Below are 22,059 nucleotides of genomic sequence, written 5' to 3'. Positions count from 1 at the left end.
TATCTGAGTATCACATGAAATATCTTATTAAAACCAGGATTAGAAAGGAAAAGAATCCTTGCTAGCCAAGGGTTGAACCTGGGAATAACAAGGAAGTTGAAAATGTGGGACAGGATTGGGGCATTATAGTGATGGAGAGAACCTAAGTTTTAAAGGGTTGATTTCAGCCTTCTCTTGCTTTCCTTCACAGTCTAGATTGGGAAATTTTCATATTTCCCAGAATTAGAATTTATATAGTTTGTTAGACATTTGAGAACGTAGAATTCAGAGCTTTAGGGAGGCCATTTTCCACCCTGGAACCTCCGCTGGAAACATAATGTCTTCCTTTGGTTTTCCCTAGGCTTCAACGCTTCCTTGCTGACTTCCGTGACCTCACCAGCTGGGTGACTGAGATGAAAGCCCTCATCAATGCAGATGAGCTTGCCAATGATGTGGCTGGGGCTGAAGCCCTGCTAGATAGACACCAAGAACACAAGGTAATGGTATCTCTAGAATCTTCCAGAAGTGAAGATTTTAGCTTATAAAGCACCAGTTTATCAGTGTTGGGTGAGGCCTATAGTCGGCGTTGGTACCATATTATTCACAGGTGTCTCTCATCATGAGGATTATGGTTGGTTTTGCCTTTGGAGACCTGGTCTACCTGCTTCTGATAGAGGCTTAACTGGGTTCAGTGTCAAGAGGTTCACTGTGGTCCATAAAAGCAAACAGACAAGCTCTGGCGAGATAGAAGTGCTACTACTTGGCACATTGATCCTTTGTGATGTAAAAAGTATTTGTTGGGCCAGGCACGGTGGCTCATGTCTGTAATCCCAGCACTTTGGAAGGCCGAGGCGGGTGGATCATGAGGTCAAGAGATCAAGACCATCCATGCCAACATGGTGAAACCCCATCTCTACTAAAAATACAACAATTAGCTAGGCATGGTGGCACGCGCCTGTAGTCCCAGCTATTCAGGAGTCTGAGGCAGGAGAATCGCTTGAACCTGGGAGGCAGAGGTTGCAGTGAGCCAAGATCACACCATTCCACTCCCGTCCGGACAACAAGAGTGTTTCACTCTGTCTCAAAAAAAAAAAAAAAAAAAAAAAAAAACTTCTGAGAGGTTTTAATGTGTTAGATACAAAATCAATATACTGAAAGTCAAACATGTTTCTCTACACTAGCAACAGAAACATAATTTTTAAAAATGCTACTTATTAGAGCAGAAAATATAAAGTACTTAGGAATAAGTCTAACAAAAGAGTGTAAGACATTTCTGGAGAAAACTATAAAACTTTGTTAAAAGGCATTAAATAAAAACTGAATAGATAGAATGATTTATCTAGTACACAGATGGAACGATCTTTTGTGAAGGTGTAAATTCCCACCAGGATATATACCGTTAATGCAGTTTCAGTCAAGTGCTCAACAGGTATATGTGTATGTGTGTGTTTCTTTTTGCAATGAGATAAGCTGATTCCAAAACTGATTTGGAAGAAAAAAATTCAAAAAAAGCTGAGACAATGTTGAAGATCATAATGGGGCCAGGGAGGGACTCGCCCTACCAGGTTCTATAAAATCATAGTAAGCAAGTCCATTTGGCACAAAGAAGACAGAACCCTGGAACGAAAGAGAGCTCAGACCCATATGAATGTGTGGAACCTTGACAAATGACAGGTGACCTGAAAAGCCATTTGGAAAGGACTTCATCAGTGAATGATACTCTCACATTTGATGACCTAGACTGATTATGTATTAGGAAATCTGGCCTAATCTTTCATTTTGTTTCTCATTTTAGATGTCATAGTCTGGCTTATAATGCTTATGTAAAATTCAGCACCTTGTTTTTATTTTGTAAGATGCTGGGCATAAATCATGGCTTTGTTTTTTTCTCCTGTAGGGTGAAATTGATGCCCATGAAGACAGCTTCAAATCTGCAGATGAATCTGGACAGGCACTGCTTGCTGCTGGTCACTATGCCTCAGATGAAGTGAGGGAGAAGGTAAGAGAAGAGAAATGGAGCTTTTGAGGAGCAAATTACATCTTTCACTAAGTCTCTGAAAGCTATTATTCATCCTTAAATATCCAGACAACGCATTCACCATGATATGTGAGAAACTTTCCTTTCTCTGCAGAGGTTTAAAAAGAAGGTATATGTATAGTGTGCTGATTTCCTGAGAGACAGTCCTCCTTATTTGGGGCATGTGTGGCATGTTTCCTACTTACAGGGACTTTCTGTAGGGAGCTGAGTCTTGCATTAGGAGTTGGAGCAAAGAGGAAACAAATTTTTATAAAATGATACATAGGCCGGGTGTGGTGTGACCCCAGCACTTTCAGAGGCCAAGGCAGGAGGATTGCTTGAGGCCAGGAATGGGAGACCATCCTGAACAACATAGTGAGACCCCCATCTCGACAAAAAATTAATAAATTAGCCAGACATGGTGGCACATTCCTATAGTCCGAGCTACTTGAGTTCAAGGTTATAATGAGTTATGATTTGCACCACTGCACTCTGGCTTGAGTGACAGAGTGAGACTCTGTCTCTAAAAAAATAAATAAATAAATAAAAGTAAAATAAAATATGTATATATACATATTTTATTTTACTTTTTTTATATGTGTATATATATACACATATGTATGTAAGTTTTGAAGTATCTTGGAGTATAAAATTGCCTAGGAACATTAGATAAATAATGATTTATATGATTTATATGTTTTTTAGTGTTACATAGAGTAAAGACATTTCAAAGACTTGTCATTAGTAGCTTCGGAGCCTAAAGTCTAGGGGGTTTCTGAATTTATTTTCCATATGTTATGGAGCATCCACTCAGTTGACATTTCTTGGTGGAGAGTCCCTACTCCATTTATACTCCATTAAACTCCATTTATACTGCCTCACTTTTAAATGGATGCCCTATTTCTTCTACCTGGGAGTTTACTTACTGTTTTTACCTAAAGTCATTTGTGATCATGTGGCAATAAATTAATTCTAGATTAATTAAAACAGGCCATCCCTTTTATATTGAACATGCACATACAAGTGAATGTTGTTTTTCCCCTTTTGCAAATCGGAAAAAAGGCCTGAAGATTAGCACTAGGATTAGGAATTCCAGGGTAGCTGTTCTGTCTGCCTCGGAGGCATTGGGGCTGACCTCATCTCCCTGACCATGTCTCCTATGCCCCCAAGCTGACCGTCCTTTCCGAGGAGAGAGCGGCGCTGCTGGAGCTGTGGGAGCTGCGCAGGCAGCAGTACGAGCAGTGCATGGACCTGCAGCTCTTCTACCGGGACACTGAGCAGGTGGACAACTGGATGAGCAAGCAGGAGGTAATCTGTGAGCAAAGCCTTGCCAGTGGTGGGAGAAGAAGGGCCTGTGTTTTGCCTCCTCGGGTAGTGTGCTTGTTTTGTTTTAGGACATCAGTACCATGTTGGTTCTGAATCCATTGAAGAGGGGGAATTGAGCAAGCTTCTCTCAGCTCTGCCAGCATCTCTCCCTGCTGAGATTGCAAGGCCTTCAGAAAAGGCCCCAGCTTTTCAGATTAGTGTGATGTAAAATGTTTTATTAAAGAGATTTTTTTCTTAGAACTTAGCATTGCTGGATGCAGTGGCTCTCTCCTGTAATCCCAGCACTTTGGGAGGCTGAGATGGGAGTATCCCTTGAGCCCAGGAGCTCAAGGCTGCAGCAAGCTATGATCGTACCACCGCACTCTAGCCTGTGCAACACACCGAGATCCTGTCTCATAAAAACAAACAAACAAACAAACAAAACTTAGCATTATGTAACATCTGAATCTAATAGAAGCAACAAAAACTATGTAAGAGAAGTTTCAATCGAATGTGGAATAGGATTTCATGATATGGCTGGATTGATTTTAAGAAAATCCAGAAAGACTTTAGACTTCCTAGAAGAGATCTTAGAAGTTTAGCAGCCATAAAATCTCTTTCCTTCTTTTTATATTTTGGCCAAAATACCCTTTGCTTCACAGACTTAGAAGATCAAAGGAATAGGACATTATTCTGAACACTTTGTTTCCTTTGGCAAGGCGTTCCTGTTGAATGAAGACTTGGGAGATTCCTTGGATAGTGTGGAAGCGCTTCTTAAGAAGCACGAAGACTTTGAGAAATCCCTTAGTGCCCAGGAGGAAAAGATTACAGTAAGACCCCTTCTTGTCAGTGCTTTCAAATGACCCTTATAGTAAGCCAGAGTCTTTTTCCCTGGAAGGATTCCAAACAGATTTGATGAAAGATTCATATGCAGAGTACTCCTGTGGGTGCTTAAACTTTCACAAGGATGACATGCTATCTCGTTGAAGACATAATACAACTTTATGGAAAAATGATTTACTTAATGGAAACCTCCAAACTTCTTTAAGTTTGTACCCTTCATTAAAAGTAGGTCAGGGTTAATATTAAGAGGTACTCTTCCCATTGAAAATACATCTTAGAAATAAGAATTTGGAAAGCTGTTAACCTGTGTTTGACCCCTGCCAGGAGATCGTGCCACAACTAATGTCTCCAGTCTTGAATGGAGGTAGTACAGTCTTATGATATCTGACTGGTAACATCAAGCAAAATCTCAAAAGTTATGAGAAAAATGTCATCACCAACCTTTGGGTGAAAACCTTGACCTATGTTAAAGTTTGGTGTGTTTTATGATCTGTTCAGCAGTTACTTTTCTCTAGAGGCCAAACTAGGGACTAGTGTGCTTACCAGTGAAGAACTCTTATCTTCCTTCCTAGGCATTAGATGAATTTGCAACCAAGCTAATTCAGAACAACCACTATGCAATGGAAGATGTGGCCACTCGCCGAGATGCTGTAAGTTTGTAGGTTCTTCATGCTCCTCCTTTTTGGTACATGAATGTCTCTTCTAAGATGTTCCAGTTAAGTCTCTTCAACTGGACATCCCTTTGGGAGTGAACACTAGAGACTCACAGGGGATCCTTGTCTTTCAGCTGTTGAGCCGCCGCAATGCCCTTCACGAGAGAGCCATGCGTCGCCGGGCCCAGCTAGCCGATTCTTTCCATCTGCAGCAGTTTTTCCGTGATTCTGATGAGCTCAAGAGTTGGGTCAATGAGAAGATGAAAACTGCCACAGATGAAGCTTATAAAGTAATGTACTGTTAGTGTTGCCATGTAGCACTCGATTAGTAAGCTGAACACAGCTCTCACAAATAAATTGTAGCTAAAGGACGAAATAAGGGATTCCAGAAACCCCACTACTTAATGTAAGCCAACTGTTTTATACATTCCTCCATAAAGATAAGTATGAAGGTAGTGCAAGGGAACTTGACATTCTCAGGTTCAAGATAGAAAGAACCCCCTTCTTTTATTCACAGGATCCATCCAACCTACAAGGAAAAGTACAGAAGCATCAGGCTTTTGAGGCTGAGCTCTCAGCAAACCAGAGCCGAATTGATGCCTTGGAGAAAGCTGGCCAAAAGCTGATTGATGTCAACCACTATGCCAAGGATGAAGTGGCAGCTCGTATGAATGAGGTGATCAGTTTGTGGAAGAAACTGCTAGAGGCCACTGAACTGAAAGGTAAGAGATGTTCCATTGGATTGTGACATGCATGTTTGGGGAACTAAATACCCCTTTCTATTAAGTATTTTAGGGACATATACCCCCCAAGAAAGGTGAGGTGGATGACTTTGGCGTTAGGGATAATTTCCTGTGTAGGAATTACTTGGCTTAAGTTCTTGATAATAATTTGGTAAATGTGGTTGAGCATACTGGTTGGTGAGGGAGTCTGAGTGAGAAGGAACTGAATTGGGCCTCATTGCTGAAAATCAAAGTTCAGCTGAGAGCCAAGGGCATTTAGTAATTCTCCAGTGTCCTTATATCTCAAGGGGGTTAGAATGCTTCCAGTTCAACCTTGAGAAGGTAGAGCAGAGGCTGCAATTGATATTTTCTTTCCCTTTGTGACATAAGAGAAGGAATAAAATTCTGACCTGTATAGTCCTTCACTAAGATACTACTGTTCATGGGCAGTGTTGGCAAAAGGGTAATGCTAAGCAGTACAAAATTAAACTTGTTTCCTTCCATAGGAATAAAGCTTCGTGAAGCCAACCAGCAACAGCAATTTAATCGCAATGTTGAGGATATTGAATTGTGGCTATATGAAGTAGAAGGTCACTTGGCTTCGGATGATTACGGCAAAGATCTTACCAATGTGCAGAACCTCCAGAAGAAACATGCCCTGCTAGAGGCAGATGTGGCTGCTCATCAGGTAGTGTGAACTGGGGGCTGTGGTTGGGCAAGTGAATGCAGAAACTATAGGAGGGAGGAAAAGCTAATTTGAGACTAAATGAGTTTTGGGAGGGATGAAATGTGTTGATTTTCTTAGATCGCTCTGTGCTGCATGTGCTTCTGCTCAAATTAAATATCATCCCTTAGAGCTTTCTAGGAGCCCCAGATGAAGGAAGGAGATAGCAGAAAGAATCCTCTCAGGAGTGGGAAAAAGACCTTATCAATTTTTCTCTGTATACGATAAAACCACACCCAAAGTCAAGTCTGCTCTGTCCTTTCGCATTCCCAGGACCGAATTGATGGCATTACCATTCAGGCCCGCCAGTTCCAAGATGCTGGCCATTTTGATGCAGAAAACATCAAGAAGAAACAGGAAGCCCTCGTGGCTCGCTATGAGGCACTCAAGGAGCCCATGGTTGCCCGGAAGCAGAAGCTGGCCGATTCTCTGCGGTTGCAGCAGCTCTTCCGGGATATTGAGGATGAGGAGACGTGGATTCGAGAGAAGGAGCCCATTGCCGCATCTACCAACAGAGGTCAGTCTGCTTCCCTCAGGTAGGAATCAACTTGGGAAAGGCTGTGCTATTGTAGCATAAAGGGGATGCATGTCAGGATGGGCAGGGTCGAATTTAAATTATTGAACTGGAACCATGGTGGTAGCTAAGAATGACAAATCAGTGCTGACTTTTCTCTTCATGGTTGGATAACTGGGGACTGGTGTCTGCTTTCAGGTAAGGATTTAATTGGGGTCCAGAATCTGCTAAAGAAACATCAAGCCTTACAAGCAGAAATTGCTGGACATGAACCACGCATCAAAGCAGTTACACAGAAGGGGAATGCCATGGTGGAGGAAGGTGAGTGATTGGTATCAGTGACATGGCTTGGCGCTGCTCCTCGTGTCTCCTCTTCTTGCCGAGGGCATGGCCACGTGGGCATCACAAACCAGGCTCTGGGGCCGAATACCATCCCCATTCTTTCCTAACTGTATCACCTGACCAGACCTTACCCTTTCTGAGCCTGAATTTCTTTTTTTTTTTTTTTTTTTTGAGACGGGGTCTCACTCTTGTCACCCAGGGTGGAGTGCAGTGGCGCAGTCTCAGCTCACTGGAACCTCTGCTTCCCTAGTTCAAGCAGTTCTCCTGTCTCAGCCTCCCAAGTAGCTGGGACTACAGGCACACACCACCATACCCAGCTAATTTTTGTATTTTTATTTTTGTATTTTTAATAGAGACGGGGTTTCACCATATTGGTCAGGCTGGTCTTGAACTCCTGACCTCACGTGATCCACCTACCTCGGCCTCCCAAAGTGCTGGGATTACAGCCATGAGCCACCGCGCCTGGCTCCGAGCCTGAATTTCTTATCTGTGAAACGGGGATGACAGCACCTCTCCTGACACTGTAGTGGGGAGTAAGTGAAACCAAGCAGGGAAAGAGCTGATAGAGTGCCTGCACGTGCCAGTCTCAGTAACTGAGCGCTACAGTGGTACTGTTACTAGTCTTTATGATACTATCACTAATGCCAACTTGCGATATCTGCTTCTTAGAGTCTAGATAGAGGTCATGGTTTGAGGGGGCAAAAAATGAAACAGTCCATTAGAGGGTTAGAACCTGAGCCTCTCAAAAAAAATGGAATTATGGGCCGGGCGCGGTGGCTCACGCCTGTAATCCCAGCACTTTGGGAGGCCGAGGCGGGCGGATCACGAGGTCAGGAGATCGAGACCATCCTGGCTAACACGGTGAAACCCCGTCTCTACTAAAAATACAAAAAATTAACCGGGCGTGGTAGCGGGCGCCTGTAGTCCCAGCTACTCGGGAGGCTGAGGCAGGAGAATGGCGTGAACCCGGGAGGCGGAGCTTGCAGTGAGACGAGATCGCGCCACTGCACTCCAGCCTGGGCGACAGAGCGAGACTCCGTCTCAAAAAAAAAAAAAAAAAAAAATGGAATTATGAAAGGGCACAGCTCACCAAAACATAGTAATGAAAGTGCCGTGAACACACAGAGAAAACTTATTTTTGTCCTTCTGTGATGTGTCAACATAGTTTTTGTTATCCTCTTTCCCTACCCACCTTCCAGGCCATTTTGCTGCAGAGGATGTGAAGGCCAAGCTTCACGAGCTGAACCAAAAGTGGGAGGCACTGAAAGCCAAAGCTTCCCAGCGTCGGCAGGACCTGGAGGACTCTCTGCAGGCCCAGCAGTACTTTGCTGATGCTAACGAGGCTGAATCCTGGATGCGGGAGAAGGAACCCATTGTGGGCAGCACTGACTATGGCAAGGACGAAGACTCTGCTGAGGTAACCAGGCTTGGGAAGCGTCTCACCTGCCAGGGAAGTGGAACAGGGCTTGTACTGAGAAGGAACTTAGGAGAAGTAGTGATGCGCGGGAGGTGTGCATTACAGTGATTGTTTTTTAAAATGTTTTGGAATCCATTTTTTACTTTGTGTTTTTTTTTTTTTTTTTTGAGACAGAGTCTCACTCTTGCCCAGTCTGGACTGCAATGTTACAATTGTGGCTCACTGCAGCCTCAAACTCCTGGGCTCAAGCGATCCTCCTGCCTCAGCCTCCCAAGTAGTTGAAACTATAGGCAGGTACCACTACCTGCCTAGCTACGCTTTTTAATTTTAATTTTATTTTTAGTAGAGACAGGGTCTCACTATGTTGTCCCATCTGGTTTCAAACTCCTGGCCTCAAACAATCCTCCTGCCAAAGCCTCCCAAAATGCTGGGATGATAGGAATGAACCACCCCTCCTGGCCCATTTTTCACTTTTTATTATGAAAATTTAATCATACCTAAAGGAGAGAGAAGATGACTTCTCACTCACCTTCAACCGTTAACATTTGTCACTCTTGTTTCATCTATGTGAAACCATATGTGTGCTTACATACATACTAACATACCAACATGCACACATACATACATACATACCTGCAAACATACCAGCATACACATGTACATACCAGTGTGCACATATACCCACATACCAACATGCACACATACATACATAGATGTACTTGGTTTTTTACTGGTTATCTGTTTTTTGACTAAAATTCTCAAATTTTATTCATAAAGGTCTAGGTATAGTTCCTGTACCTAGCTCTTACCAGTCTTCACAAAAACTAGAATGAGTTGAATTTTTCCTTTTTTTTTTTTTTTTTCTGAAACAGAGTCTCACTCTGTCATCCAGGTTGGAGTGCAGTGGCACGATCTTGGATAACTGCAACCTCCACCTCCTGGGTTCAAGCGATTCTTCTGCCTTGGCCTCCTAAGTAGCTGGGATTACAGGCGCCTGCCACCATGCCCAGCTAACTTTTTTTGTATTTTTAGGAGAGATGGGGTTTCAACACATTGGCCAGTTTGGTCTCGAACTCCTGACCTCAAGTGATCTGCCTGCCTCAGCCTCGCAAAGTCCTGGGATTACAGGCGTGAGGCACCGCGCTCGTTCTGTCGCTAGGGCTGGAGTACAGTGACGCAATCACGACTCCCTACAACCTTGACCTCCTGTGCTCAGCAGTCTTCCCGCCTCAGTCCCCTGAGTAGCTTGGTCTACAGGCACGCACCATCACATCTGGCTAATTTTTGTATTTTCTGTAGAGATGAGGTTTCAGTATGTTGCCCAGGCTGGTCTTGAACTCCTGGGCTCAAGCTATCTGCCTGCCTCAGCCTCCCAAAGTGCTGGGATTACAGGCATAAGCCTCTGTGCCTAGACCAGGATGAGTAAGCTATAATCATAATATATATGATTGTCCCAAAAGATGGGAATCCTGAAAAACTTTGAAAATGATATTAGCACTGTAAGAAGGGCAGGAGGTGATTACATCATTGTGCAACTGAGAAAGGCTGTTGAGGCAGGATGGCAGGTTGGCGAGGCAGTGGAGGATGGGAGGCTTCAGCCCCTGCACAGTGCTCCATGTGTGGTTTTGGTTTCAGGCTCTACTGAAGAAACACGAAGCTTTGATGTCAGATCTCAGTGCCTACGGCAGCAGCATCCAGGCTTTGCGAGAACAAGCACAGTCCTGCCGGGTAAACTTGTAACAGTTTATGGGTTACTGGAGGGAGGCCTTGAAGGACTCAGATACTGTCAGCAGGTGTTTCTATCATAGGCCCCATTTGACTCTGCTATTAACTCTTGTGACACAAAGATTTACAGAGTTTAAAATAAGATTTATTTATTTATTTATTTATTTAGAGACAGAGTCTCACTCCGTCGCCTAGGCTGGAGTGCAGTGGCACGACCTCGGCTCACTGCAATCTCCGCCTCCTGGGTTCAAGCGATTCTCCTGACTCAGCCTCCTGAGTAGGTGGGATTACAGGTGTTCACCACCATGCCCAGCTAAATTTTTTTTTTTTTTGAGATGGAGTCTTGCTAGAGTGCAGTGGCACTATCTTGGCTCACTGCAACCTCTGCCTCCCAGGTTGAAGCAATTACCCTGCCTCAGCCTCCTGAGTAGCTGGGATTACTGGCGCCCGCCACCACGCCCAGCTAATTTTTGTATTTTTAGTAGAGATGGGGTTTCACTATGTTGGCCAGGCTGGTCTTGAATTCCTGACCTCATGATCTGCCTGCCTTGGCCTCCCAAAGTGCTGGGATTATAGGCATGAGCACCGCGCCCGGCCCTACTTTAAAATGAGATTTTTTTTTTTTTTTTTTTTTTTTTTTTGAGATGGAGTTTCACTCTTGTTGCCCAGGTTGAAGTGCATTGGCCTGATCTTGGCTCACCGCGACCTCCGCCTCCCAGGTTCAAGTGATTCTCCTGACTCATCCTCCCGAGTAGCTGGGATTACAGGCACGCACCACCACGCCTGGCTAGTTTTGTATTTTTAGTAGAGATGGGGTTTCTCCATGTTGGTCAGGCTGGTCTCGAACCCCCGACCTCAGGTGATCTGCCTGCCTTGGCCTCCCAAAGTGCTGGGATTACAGGTATGAGCCACCGTGCCCAGACAAAATGAGATTTTTTTTTTAAAGATACCAAAAATTTAAAGTTCTTGGATCAGATTTTATTGGTAGCTTCAGTGAAGAATTCTCATGAGTGTATATTTGGTACATTTGGTACAGCTGGTGGCATTTGAATCTGCTCTGTACTTAGATGACTCAGCGCGGACATGTTTTTACCATGTTTGCCCTTCCTTTGGATTTTTAGCAACAAGTGGCCCCCATGGATGATGAGACTGGGAAGGAGCTGGTCTTGGCTCTCTACGACTATCAGGAGAAGAGTCCCCGAGAGGTCACCATGAAGAAGGGAGATATCCTTACCTTACTCAACAGCACCAACAAGGCAAGGCACAGAGAGTGGCTGTGTGTTTGTTCCACGCTGGCACCTCCACGTATGCTCAGTTGGGTTTCTGTGGGTTGCATGTCTCCCTGAAATGAGAAGGCTTAGAATTCAAAGAGATGAGTTTCCTCACCAATCCCCCACGTGACATACATTTATGCAGTACTGTGTATGACCAAGAAGTTAATCTGTCTTCTTGAATACCTGCAAGAAGCATAGATAATCACACTCAGAAGGATAGCTTATTTTCACCATTGAGTGTCTCTAGGTGGAATTTTTGTCCTGTCAAGCCAAAGTTTGCTTTCTGTATAACTTGGACCTGTTGGTTCTTTTTTTTTTCTTTTTCTTTTCTTTTTTTTTTTTTTTGAGACAGAGTCTCGCTCTGTCACCCAGGCTGGAGTGCAGTGGCACGATTTCAGCTCACTGCAAGCTCCGCCTCCTGTGTTCACCCCATTCTCCTGCCTCAGCCTCCCGAGTAGCTGGGACTACAGGTGCCCACCACTGCACCTGGCTAATTTTTTGTATTTTTAGTAGAGATGGGGTTTCACCGTGGTCTCTATCTCCTGACCTCGTGATCCACCCGCCTCAGCCTCCCAAAGTGCTGGGATTACAGGCATGAGCCACCGCGCCTGGCCGACCTGTTGGTTCTTACTCCAGACTACAAGCTACATCTCAGCCCAGCAGATCATTGAAGACAACTGTGACCTCACCCCACAGGCTTTGTCTTCTTTAGGCTAAATAATGACAATAATAAATCCATCCTGGTCTACCAGCCTTTCTTCCCTAACACACTCTGAATTGACAGTGGCCTTGAAGCATGCACAGATTGACTGATCCTGAAAGAGGCCTGCCTTCTGTTTTAGTTAAGGCTGGAGAAATGTCCTTGGCCATTTTTAAGAGCAAGTTTATTCCCATTCCCACACCTTATATATCCTTGTCATGATAATTTGAGGAAACCTGTGATTCTTATCTTTCTATTGAGTCTAATTTAAACCTAAACCAACTTGTGGTCTAACTTTGGTTTATTCAAGAGCAGCATTGCCCAGTAGAACTTTCTGTGATGGTGGAAATGTAAGTGTCTGTGCTGCTTCTGCAGTAACTACTAGCTACGTGTGATAGTAAGCCCTTAAAATATGGCTAGTACAACTGGGTGTTTTATTTAATTAAATTATAACTCGATGAAGCCAGGCATGGTGGCTCACGCCTGTAGTCCCAGCACTTTGGGAGGCCTAGACAGGAGGATCGCTTGAGCCCAGGAGTTCGAGACCAACCTGGGGCACATAGCGAGACCTCATCTCTATTTATATTAAAAAAAAAAAAAAAAAAAAGGGCCAGGCATGGTGGTTCACGCCTATAATCTCAGCGCTTTGGGAGGCTGAGGTGGGTGGATCATGTGGTCAGGAGATCGAGACCATCCTGGCCAACATGGTGAAACCCTGTCTCTACTAAAATACAAAAAAATTAGCTGCGCGTGGTGGCGGGCACCTGTAGTCCCAGCTACTTGGGAGGCTGAGGGAGGGAATCGCTTAAACCCAGGAGGCAGAGGTTGCAATGAGCCAAGATCGCACCACTGCACTCCAGCCTGGCAACAGAGCAAGACTCTGTCTCCAATAAAAAAGAGTTCTAACTCAATGAAAGTTAAGTGGGCACATGTGACTAGTGGCTACAGTGTTAGCACAGCTCTGGAGCATCTAAGCAGAGAGAAGGCTGGCCTTGGTGGCAGGCGGCATTGCTCTTCTGCCTGTGACCCTCTGCAGGTATGGCAGGTGAGGAAGGGACTGAATTATCAGACCTTATGTAAAGTGATTTTAATATCATTTTGGACCTTTTTTTTTATGAGACAGAGTCTCGCTCTGACGCCCAGGCTGGAGTGCAGTGGCGCAATCTCAGCTCACTGCAAGCTCTGCCTCCTGGGTTCACGCCATTCTCCTGCATCAGCCTCCCGAGTAGCTGGGACTACAGGCGCCCGCCACCATGCCCAGCTAATGTTTTTTGTATCTGTTTTAGTAGAGACAGGGTTTCACTGTGTTGGCCAGGATGGTCTCGATTTCCTGACCTCGTAATCCACCCGCCTCGGTCTCCCAAAGTGCTGGGATTATAGGCGTGAGCCACTGCGGCCGGCCGTTTTGGATCTCTTAAAACAACGCTCTCGTGTGTGTGTACACACATGACCTCCTTGGATTCTCCCTCTCAGAGAAGGAATTTACTTTCAGTTCTCCCTCTTTTTTCCTTAGGATTGGTGGAAAGTGGAAGTGAACGATCGTCAGGGTTTTGTGCCAGCTGCTTACGTGAAGAAATTGGACCCCGCCCAGTCAGCCTCCCGGGAGAATCTCCTGGAGGAGCAAGGCAGCATAGCACTGCGGCAGGAGCAGATTGACAATCAGTAAGGATAACACTGGGGGCCGCAAGGGCTAGGCGTCCCATAGGCATACTCTGTTCCACATGGGCCGAAGCTTAGGCGTGTCCTGAGGCTCCTGGAGCCCACCTGCACGCCTCCTGCTGTCTCCACTCCACTTTGAGCCCACAGACCTCCCTGTGTGGGTCTCAAACCCCTGACTGATGACTTATATTGCTTTGTTTTTTTTCCACCAGTGTTCATGAGTTTTTCCTAACCAGAATTTTTCTAATCATTGCCATTTGCCTTTTGGTTCGAGATGCTTTTTGAAATTGGATTTTCAGATACTCTACGCCCCTACAGCTCTGTCCACTTTGAAAAGCTGCTTTCAGAGCTTCTCTTTCTGCCATAGCTTTGAGTTCTGAGAATGGAATTTTGTAATGAAATGGCTCTGTCCTCTTTCCTCTAGCTGAGCCCCCATATTGCCCTGTGTCCCTCCTTTAGGGTATTTCTGACTCCACTAGTGGAATCAGCAGTTTTGGACACTTGGGAAATATCCAGGAAATACATTCCCACTAGAGTTTGGGTAGAATAGTGAAATTTTTGGGCTCCAGTGATCCTCAGTAAGATCAGTTATTTGTCCACTTTATAGATTCTGTTACTATAGAGATAAGAATGGGAGGTTTTGGTTTGTGTTCTTTTTTTTTGAGACAGATTCTCACTCTGTCATCCAGACTGGAGTGCAGTGGTGTGATCTTGGCTTACTGCAACCTCTGCCTCCTGGGTTCAAGTGATTCTCCTGTCTCAGCCTCCCAAGTAGCTGGGACTGCTGGCACATGCCACCATGCCCAGCTAATTTTTGTATTTTTAGTAGAGATGGGGTTTCACTGTGTTGGCCAGGCTGGTCTCAAACTCCTGACCTCATGATCCGCCCGCCTTGGCCTCCCAGAGTGCTGGGATTACAGGCGTGAGCCACCACGCCTGGCCTTGGTTTGTATTCTTACCAGTAGTCTGGGTCATAAATATAAGAGGAAAAAGATCAAATACGTGGCTAAATTGCCTGTTAGCACTCAGTAAAATTTCTTTCTAAGGGTAGTCCAGTCTGTTCCCTGACCTTGCTCTGTGAAGTTACCAGTGTTTTCAGCACAGGAAAATCTGCCTTAAGCATGGCAGACCCGCCAGGAAAATGAAGGTGAACTAACCCTCTAATTTTCCTGCTATTTCTTTACTGTCATGTCACTCATGACTTAGACTGCTCCTTAGACCTGTTGAATAACTCCATAGTTTCCCAACATTAAGCATCCACCATCATGGCACCAGTCGGAGCTGCTGCCTTTCATCCCTGTGGATTAACCCCACTAATTCGTGCATGCTTTTGCTGTGCCCCCTCTGTGCAGGACACGCATAACTAAGGAGGCCGGCAGTGTATCTCTGCGTATGAAGCAGGTGGAAGAACTGTGAGTAGGCTGAGAGTCTTGCAGAGCACCAATGTCCACTGCTACCCTATCCATTCTCCCTCTGCCGCTTCTCTTGAAGGCCTTTGTCCATCCAGAAAGATGAGGTGGTGGGAGGAACTGCCTGTCCGTGCAGCAGCTTTGGCTCACAAGGGAAGAGGTCGCGGTGCAGCTGTGTCGGTCGATGACTGCTTATCTCATTGGTTGCTTCCATGTGCAGCTGTGTGTTCAGAGTGGTGTTGGTTCTCCCTCCTGTTGGTTTTTGTGGTGGACCAGCCACTATCAGCAGCAAACCTGAAGGCCTGCTCTATAGTTTTCCTTAGTAGGAAGGAAATCATATGCTTCTCTTAAAGTGCTCTGATTCTTGGTAACTCATTGCTTTTTTATTTCACTTTGGGACACTTAGATTTGATGATGATTCTAGTTTTTTTTAACTTTTAGTTTTTTATGGTTTGTTGTTTTCGTGTTCAAAGATAATATTTCAGCCTTTTGTATTTTAGTTCCCGAGGGTTAGAATATTCTTTGATTCTTAAGAAATCTTTCAAGTAACAGAATGGCACAGATACTCAGTACTGTGCCTGATTTTCCTTCTGAACTTGCCAAAACTTTCTGAGAGCTGAATGTATCATTTTAGAAATGTCCTACTAATATGGAGATAAAACATCCTATATGAGGATATTTTAAAGCTCAGCGTACCCTCCCCCACCTCACCCCAGCCTGGGGGCTCTTCAGAGAATTATAAAAGAAAAACCCTCTGTATACATTCTGCCCAGCAAGTTCATCTCATCTCTCCACTGTAGTTGCATGAGCCCTGTGTTACTGTGCTAAGCGCTTGGTTTCAGTCCCTTGTGGTTGTGTTGTTCTAAGTGCAGAATCGGCCTGGGGATAAGTGTGCCTGGCTGTTCTAGCCACCTGGTTGTGAACAGTACAGTGTGCGCGTATCTCTCAGGCTGTGGCTTGGGTACTTGGGATCCTCGTCTTCATCCGATAACTCTGTTACTAGGGCATCATCATTACAAACTCGTAGCCTGGAATCCACATCTTGGAGACACCTCGTGGTTTGCCTTTATGTTAGCATCTACAGCTAACTGCCTTCCTTGTCCCTCTTGTCACCCTCTTGAATTCCATCAGATATCATTCTCTGCTGGAACTGGGTGAGAAGCGTAAAGGCATGTTGGAGAAGAGTTGCAAGAAGTTTATGTTGTTCCGTGAAGCGAATGAACTACAGCAATGGATCAATGAGAAGGAAGCCGCTCTGACAAGTGAGGAGGTCGGAGCAGACTTGGAGCAGGTTGAGGTGCTCCAGAAGAAGTTTGATGACTTCCAGAAGGTATGGGCAGTCTTCAGGGTCAGCTGAAAATTTGTTTAAAGATTTGAGTCTCTTGATTTTTTTTTTTTTTTTTTTTTTTGAGATGGATTCTCACTGTCATCCAAGCTGGAGTGCAGTGGTATGACTTCGGCTCACTGCAACCTCTGCCTCCCGGGTTCAAGTGATTCTCCTGCCTCAGCATCCTGAGTTGCTGGGATTGTAGATGTGAGTCACCACGCCCTGCTAATTTTTGTATTTTTTGGTAGAGACAGGTTTTCACCATGTTGGCCAGACTGGTCTCAAACTCCTGACCTCAGGTGATCCACCCGCCTCAGCCTCCCAAAGTACTGGGATTATAGGCATGAGCTTCTGCGCCTGGCCCAGAGTCTCTTGATTTCTGACTGCAAATTACTGGAATGCAAATTACATAGATTATATTCCATCATGTATGTAGCTTTTTTTTTTTTTTTTCAATTTTTTTTTTTTTTTTCCTTTTGAGACAGAGTCTCTCTTTTGTCGCCCAGGCTGGAGTGCAATGGTGCGATCTTGGCTCACTGCAACTCCTCCTCCCAGGTTCAAGCAGTTCTGTCTCAGCCTCCCGAGTAGCTCATCACCACGCCCGGCTAGTTTTTGTATTTTTAGTAGAGATGAGGTTTCACCATATTGGTCAGGCTGGTCTCAAACTGCTGACCTCAGGTGATCCGCCTGCCTCGGCCTCCCAAAGTACTGGGATTACAGGCGTAAGCCACCGTGCCCGGCCTCAGTTTTTTTTTTTGTTCAAGACAGAGTCTCACTCTATCGCCCAGGCTAGAGTACAGTGGCTCGATCTCAGCTCACTGCAACTTCTGCCTCCCAGGCTCAAGTGATTCTCATGCCTCAGCCACCCGAGTAGCTGGGATTACAGGTACGCATGACCACATCTGGCAAATTTTTGTATTTTTAGTACAACCGGGATTTTGCCATGTTGGCCAGCCTGGTCTTGAACTCCTGGCCTCAAGTGATCTGCCCACCTCAGCTTCCCAAAGTGCTGGGATTACAGGCATGAGCTACCACGCCTGGCCTGTGTAGCTATTTTTAAAAGACTTTAATTGAAACCTTTTTGGACAAGTTTAGTTTTAAGGAAAGATATGCTATGTTCTCTGCATGTTGTTATAAGAACTTTTCTAAGCCTAAACTACAATAGATGTGAAAGTACTCTTTTTTTTTTTTAACTGGGGTAAATTCACAAAGCTAGCCATTTTAAACTGTACAATTCAGTGGTATTTAGTACATTCACAATGTTGTGCAACCACCACCTCTAGTTCCGAAACATTTGTGTCACTTCAGAAGAAAACCACATATGCGTCAAGCATTCATTTGCCATTCTCCCTAACCCCAGCGGCCCACGCAGCCACTCATCTGCTGCTTGCCTCCAGATTTACCTATTCTGGACATTTATATAAATGGAATCACGTTATGTGACTTTTTGTGACTGGCTTCTTTTGTTTAGGTTTTCTTTCTTTTATTTATTTATTTTTTGAGACAAGGTATCATTCTGTTGCCCAGGCTGGAGTGCAGTGGCCCAGTCTCGGCTTACTGCAGCCTCTGCTTCCTGGGCTCAAGTGATCCTCCTGCCTCAGCCTCCTGAGTAGCTGGGATTATAGATATGCACCACTATGCTCAGCTAATTTTTGTATTTTTTGTAGAGACAAGGTTTTGCCATGTTGCCCAGTCTGGTCTCAAACTCCTGAGCTCAGGCCATCTGCCCAGCTTGCCCTCCCAAAGTGCTGGGATTACAGGTGTGAGCCCCCGCACCCGGCCCATAATGTTTTCCAGGTTCATCCTTTTTGTAGCACATACCAGTACTCCATTCCTTTTTATTGCTGAATAATATTTCACTGTTTGATACACTACACGTTGTTTTTGGGTTTTTTTGTTTTGTTTTGTTCGTTTTTTTTTTTTTCGAGACAGAGTCTCTCTCTGTCGCCCAGGCTGGAGTGCAGTGGCGCAATCTCGGCTCACTGCAACCTCCACCTCCCAGGTTCACGCCATTCTCCTGCCTCAGCCTCCCACGTAGCTGGGACTACAGGCACCCGCCACCACGCCCGGCTAATTTTTTGTATTTTTAGTAGAGATGGGGTTTCACCGTGTTAGCCAGGATGGTCTTGATCTCCTGACCTCGTGATCCACCCGCCTCGGCCTCCCAAAGTGCTGGGATTACAGGCGTGAGCCACCGCGCCCGGCCTGATATACTACACATTGTTTATCCATTCCACCACTTAAAAGGATTCTTACAACAAATTGAAATGAGGAGGGAGAACTTATTTCTCCTATAGTAACTGTGCATTAAAATTTCATCTCGTTTTTATTTATTTTTTAGAGATAGGGTCTCACTCTCTCACACAGGGTAGAGTGCAGTGGGATGATCATAGCTCACTGTAACCTCGAACTCCTGTGCCCAAGTGATCCTCCCACCTCAGCCACCCGAGTGGCTGGGACTATGCACATAGGCTACCACATCCATTATTATAATTGAAAATTTTTCTAGCCGGGCCCAGTGGCACATGCCTGTAATCCCAGCACTTTGGGAGGCTGAGTCAGGCAGATCACCTAAGGTCAGGAGTTCGAGACTAGCCTGACCAACATGGCAAAACCCCATCTCTGCTGAAAATACAAAAATTAGCTGGGCGTGGTAGCGCCTGCCTGTAGACCCAGCTACTCGGTACGCTGAGGCATGAAGATCGCTTGAACCCGGGAGGCGGAGGTTGCAGTGAGCCGTGATCACGCCACTGCACTCCAGTCTGGGCAACAGAGTGAGACTGAGTCTCATTAGAGAAAAAAAAGAAAAAAAATTTTCTGTAGAGATAGGGGTCCGGTTATGTTGCCCTAAGCTGGTCTTGAACTTAAGCAATCCTCCTGCTTTGGCCTCCCATAGTCCTGGGATTAAAGGTGTGAGCCACCACACCTGGCCTCATCACATTTTTAAAACATTGTTTTAAAACCAAAAAGAGGTTTTAAAAAAGTCTCTATTTGATAAAATTATTTGCTGGGCATAGTGGTGTGTGCCTATAGTCCAAGCTACTCAGAAGATTGAGGTAGGAAGATTGCTTGAGCCTGGGAGGTAGAGGCTGCAGTGATCCATGATTGTAATACTCCACTCCAGCGTGGGTGACAGTGAGACCCCGTCTCCAAAAAAGACAAAAAACTACAGTTAATGAAGTAAATTTGAGTCCAATAATTATCTGAGGACTGGGAAAACTAATCCATAGGGATACCTGTTGAACAGATCCTTATAGCTTTTTTCGTTTGTTTTGTTTTGTTTTGAGACAGAGTCTTGCTCTGTTGCCCAGGATGGAGTGCAGTGGCGCGATTTTGGCTCACTGTAACCTCTGCCCCACCCCGGTTCAAGTGATTTTCCTGCCTCAACCTCCCGAATAGCTGGGATTACAGGCGCCTGCCACCGCGCCTAGCTAATTTTTGTATTTTTAGTAGAGACGGGGTTTCACCATATTGGCCCGGCTGGTCTTGGACTCCTGACCTCGTGATCCACCCACCTCGGCCTCCCAAAGTGTTGGGATTACAGGCGTGAGCCACCGCACCCGGCCTGTTTTGTTTTGTTTTTGAGATGGGAGTTTCGCTCTTGTTGCACAGGCTGGAGTGCAGTGGCGCAATCTCAGCTCACTGCAACCTCTGCCTACGGGGTTCAAGCGATTCTCCTGCCTCAGCCTCCTGAGTAGCTGGGATTACAGGCATGGGCCCCCACACCCAGCTAATTTTGTATTTTTAGTAGGGACAGGGTTTCTCCATGTTGGTTAGTTTGGTCTCGAACTCCCGACCTCAGGTGATCCGCCCACTTCGGCCTCCCAAAGTGCTGGGATTACAGGCGTGAGCCACCATGCCCCCAGCCATAGCTTATTTTTTTAATCCCCCCCCTTTTTTTTTTTTTTTTTTGGTAGGCCTCTGTAGAAGAATCCTTATAGTTTCAAGCCATAGTTTGTGACTATGTCTCCTTTGACTTTGGCTTGCTATTTTGGGTTTTAGTTATTATGGCTTTTGCTTTAAAGGACCTGAAGGCCAATGAGTCACGGTTGAAGGACATTAACAAGGTAGCTGAAGACCTGGAGTCTGAAGGTCTCATGGCAGAGGAGGTGCAGGCTGTGCAACAACAGGTAGGTGTCTCCATCTTGGAGTGAGGCTCTGTTGCTGTAAGGATGCAGCTTTGTTCCTCCTATGTCTGTCATAGCCCAACAAGCAGTGTTTCATAACACAGAACTGTGGCTTGGCTGTAGGTCAGGTCCTCTATGTGACCAAAACCATTTTGATTAACTTCTTTATACCCATATCCCTCACTTTCACTTGGTTTGGGGGGGGCTCCTGTCTTCTCCATAAGCTCATTAAATATTTAATGTTTATATAGCCATTAACTAATGGTAATTTCATAAGTTCCTCAAAGAAAAAGTTTATGTATAAATACTTGAAGCTCTGCTGGACGTGTGGACTGGCATTTCCATTTGTCTTTTTGGAATTATCTCCTGTGTTTCCACGTTTGGCCATAATAAGTATTCTTGAGAGATGTGTATTTCTTCTAATAATAAAACTGGTTTCTCTCTCTCCTTGTAGGAAGTGTATGGCATGATGCCCAGGGTAAGTTTCGGGTGCTGCATGTGGATCTTGAACATGAGAAGGACTTAAATCTTGGGAAGAATACCAAGCTAAGAACTTCTTCATCAGAATTGCTGTTCCTGAACCTCAGATGCCTTTTGTGTGTAAAGATTTGTGGAAAACACCAAAAATTGATTTCTTTTTTTTTTTGAGACGGAGTCTCACTCTGTCAACCAGGCTGGAGTGCAGTGGTGTGATCTTGGCTCACTGCAACCTCCACCTCCCAGGTTCAAGCGATTCTCCCATCTCAGCTTCCTGAGTAGCTGGAATTCCACGCATGTGGCACCACACCCAGCTAATTTTTGTATTTTTAGTAGAGATGGGGTTTCACCATGTTGTCCAGGCTGGTCTCGAACTCCCAACCTCAGGTGATCTGCCCACCTCAGCTTCCCAGAGTGCTGGGATTACAGACGTGAGCCACCACGCCCGGCCCAGAAATTGATTTCTATTTGCCATTCTCCAAAAGACAAAAAAAGTTGGTGGTTTTTTTTTTTGGTCTTTTTTTTGTTTGTCTTTTAAGAGACAGGGTCTTGCTTTGTTGCCCAGACTGGAGGTCAGTGGCTTTTCACAGCTGCAGTTATAGCCTACTGCAGCCTCGAACTCCTGGCCTCAAGCAATCCTCCCACCTCAGCCTCCCAGGTATCTAGGACAACAGGCATGCAACACAAAGCACAGCTCTAAAAAAAAAAAAAAAAAAAAAAAAGTCTTCTGTCTCTTCAGTTTTCTAAAACTTTTTCTATAGCTATCTTTAGGTTCATTTATTACCCCTTTGCAGACAATCTTATGAGTACAACATAAAAGTTGGTGGTTTTCTTATTAAATTTCT

At 45.1% G+C, this 22,059-nt stretch overlaps 1 protein-coding gene across 24 annotated transcripts in view; it reads left to right on the top strand.

Moving 5' to 3' along the window:
* The window catches only part of SPTAN1 (spectrin alpha, non-erythrocytic 1), an 81,092-nt gene that overhangs the window by 25,211 nt on the left and 33,822 nt on the right, over positions 1–22,059 (top strand). For 13 of the 24 annotated variants that reach the window (XM_063788205.1, XM_063788210.1, XM_063788207.1 and 10 more), the window contains exons 9-26: positions 341–476; positions 1,877–1,978; positions 3,167–3,304; positions 4,021–4,131; positions 4,717–4,794; positions 4,932–5,087; positions 5,315–5,519; positions 6,026–6,207; positions 6,517–6,760; positions 6,956–7,078; positions 8,299–8,516; positions 10,152–10,244; positions 11,363–11,497; positions 13,729–13,877; positions 15,227–15,286; positions 16,415–16,613; positions 20,636–20,740; positions 21,192–21,215. In XM_063788205.1, the coding sequence (XP_063644275.1) occupies positions 341–476; positions 1,877–1,978; positions 3,167–3,304; positions 4,021–4,131; positions 4,717–4,794; positions 4,932–5,087; positions 5,315–5,519; positions 6,026–6,207; positions 6,517–6,760; positions 6,956–7,078; positions 8,299–8,516; positions 10,152–10,244; positions 11,363–11,497; positions 13,729–13,877; positions 15,227–15,286; positions 16,415–16,613; positions 20,636–20,740; positions 21,192–21,215 (2,458 nt within the window). The remainder of the gene's footprint in view (positions 1–340; positions 477–1,876; positions 1,979–3,166; positions 3,305–4,020; positions 4,132–4,716; positions 4,795–4,931; positions 5,088–5,314; positions 5,520–6,025; positions 6,208–6,516; positions 6,761–6,955; positions 7,079–8,298; positions 8,517–10,151; positions 10,245–11,362; positions 11,498–13,728; positions 13,878–15,226; positions 15,287–16,414; positions 16,614–20,635; positions 20,741–21,191; positions 21,216–22,059) is intronic. The other 11 variants (XM_063788214.1, XM_063788216.1, XM_063788215.1 and 8 more) reach the window with 1 other exon arrangement.

This window comes from Pan troglodytes, chromosome 11 (assembly GCF_028858775.2).
Source record: "Pan troglodytes isolate AG18354 chromosome 11, NHGRI_mPanTro3-v2.0_pri, whole genome shotgun sequence".
Classification (NCBI taxonomy): Eukaryota; Metazoa; Chordata; class Mammalia; order Primates; family Hominidae; genus Pan; species Pan troglodytes.
The sequence above is the reverse complement of the archived record's forward strand: the minus strand, read 5'-3'. Positions and strand labels throughout refer to the sequence as shown.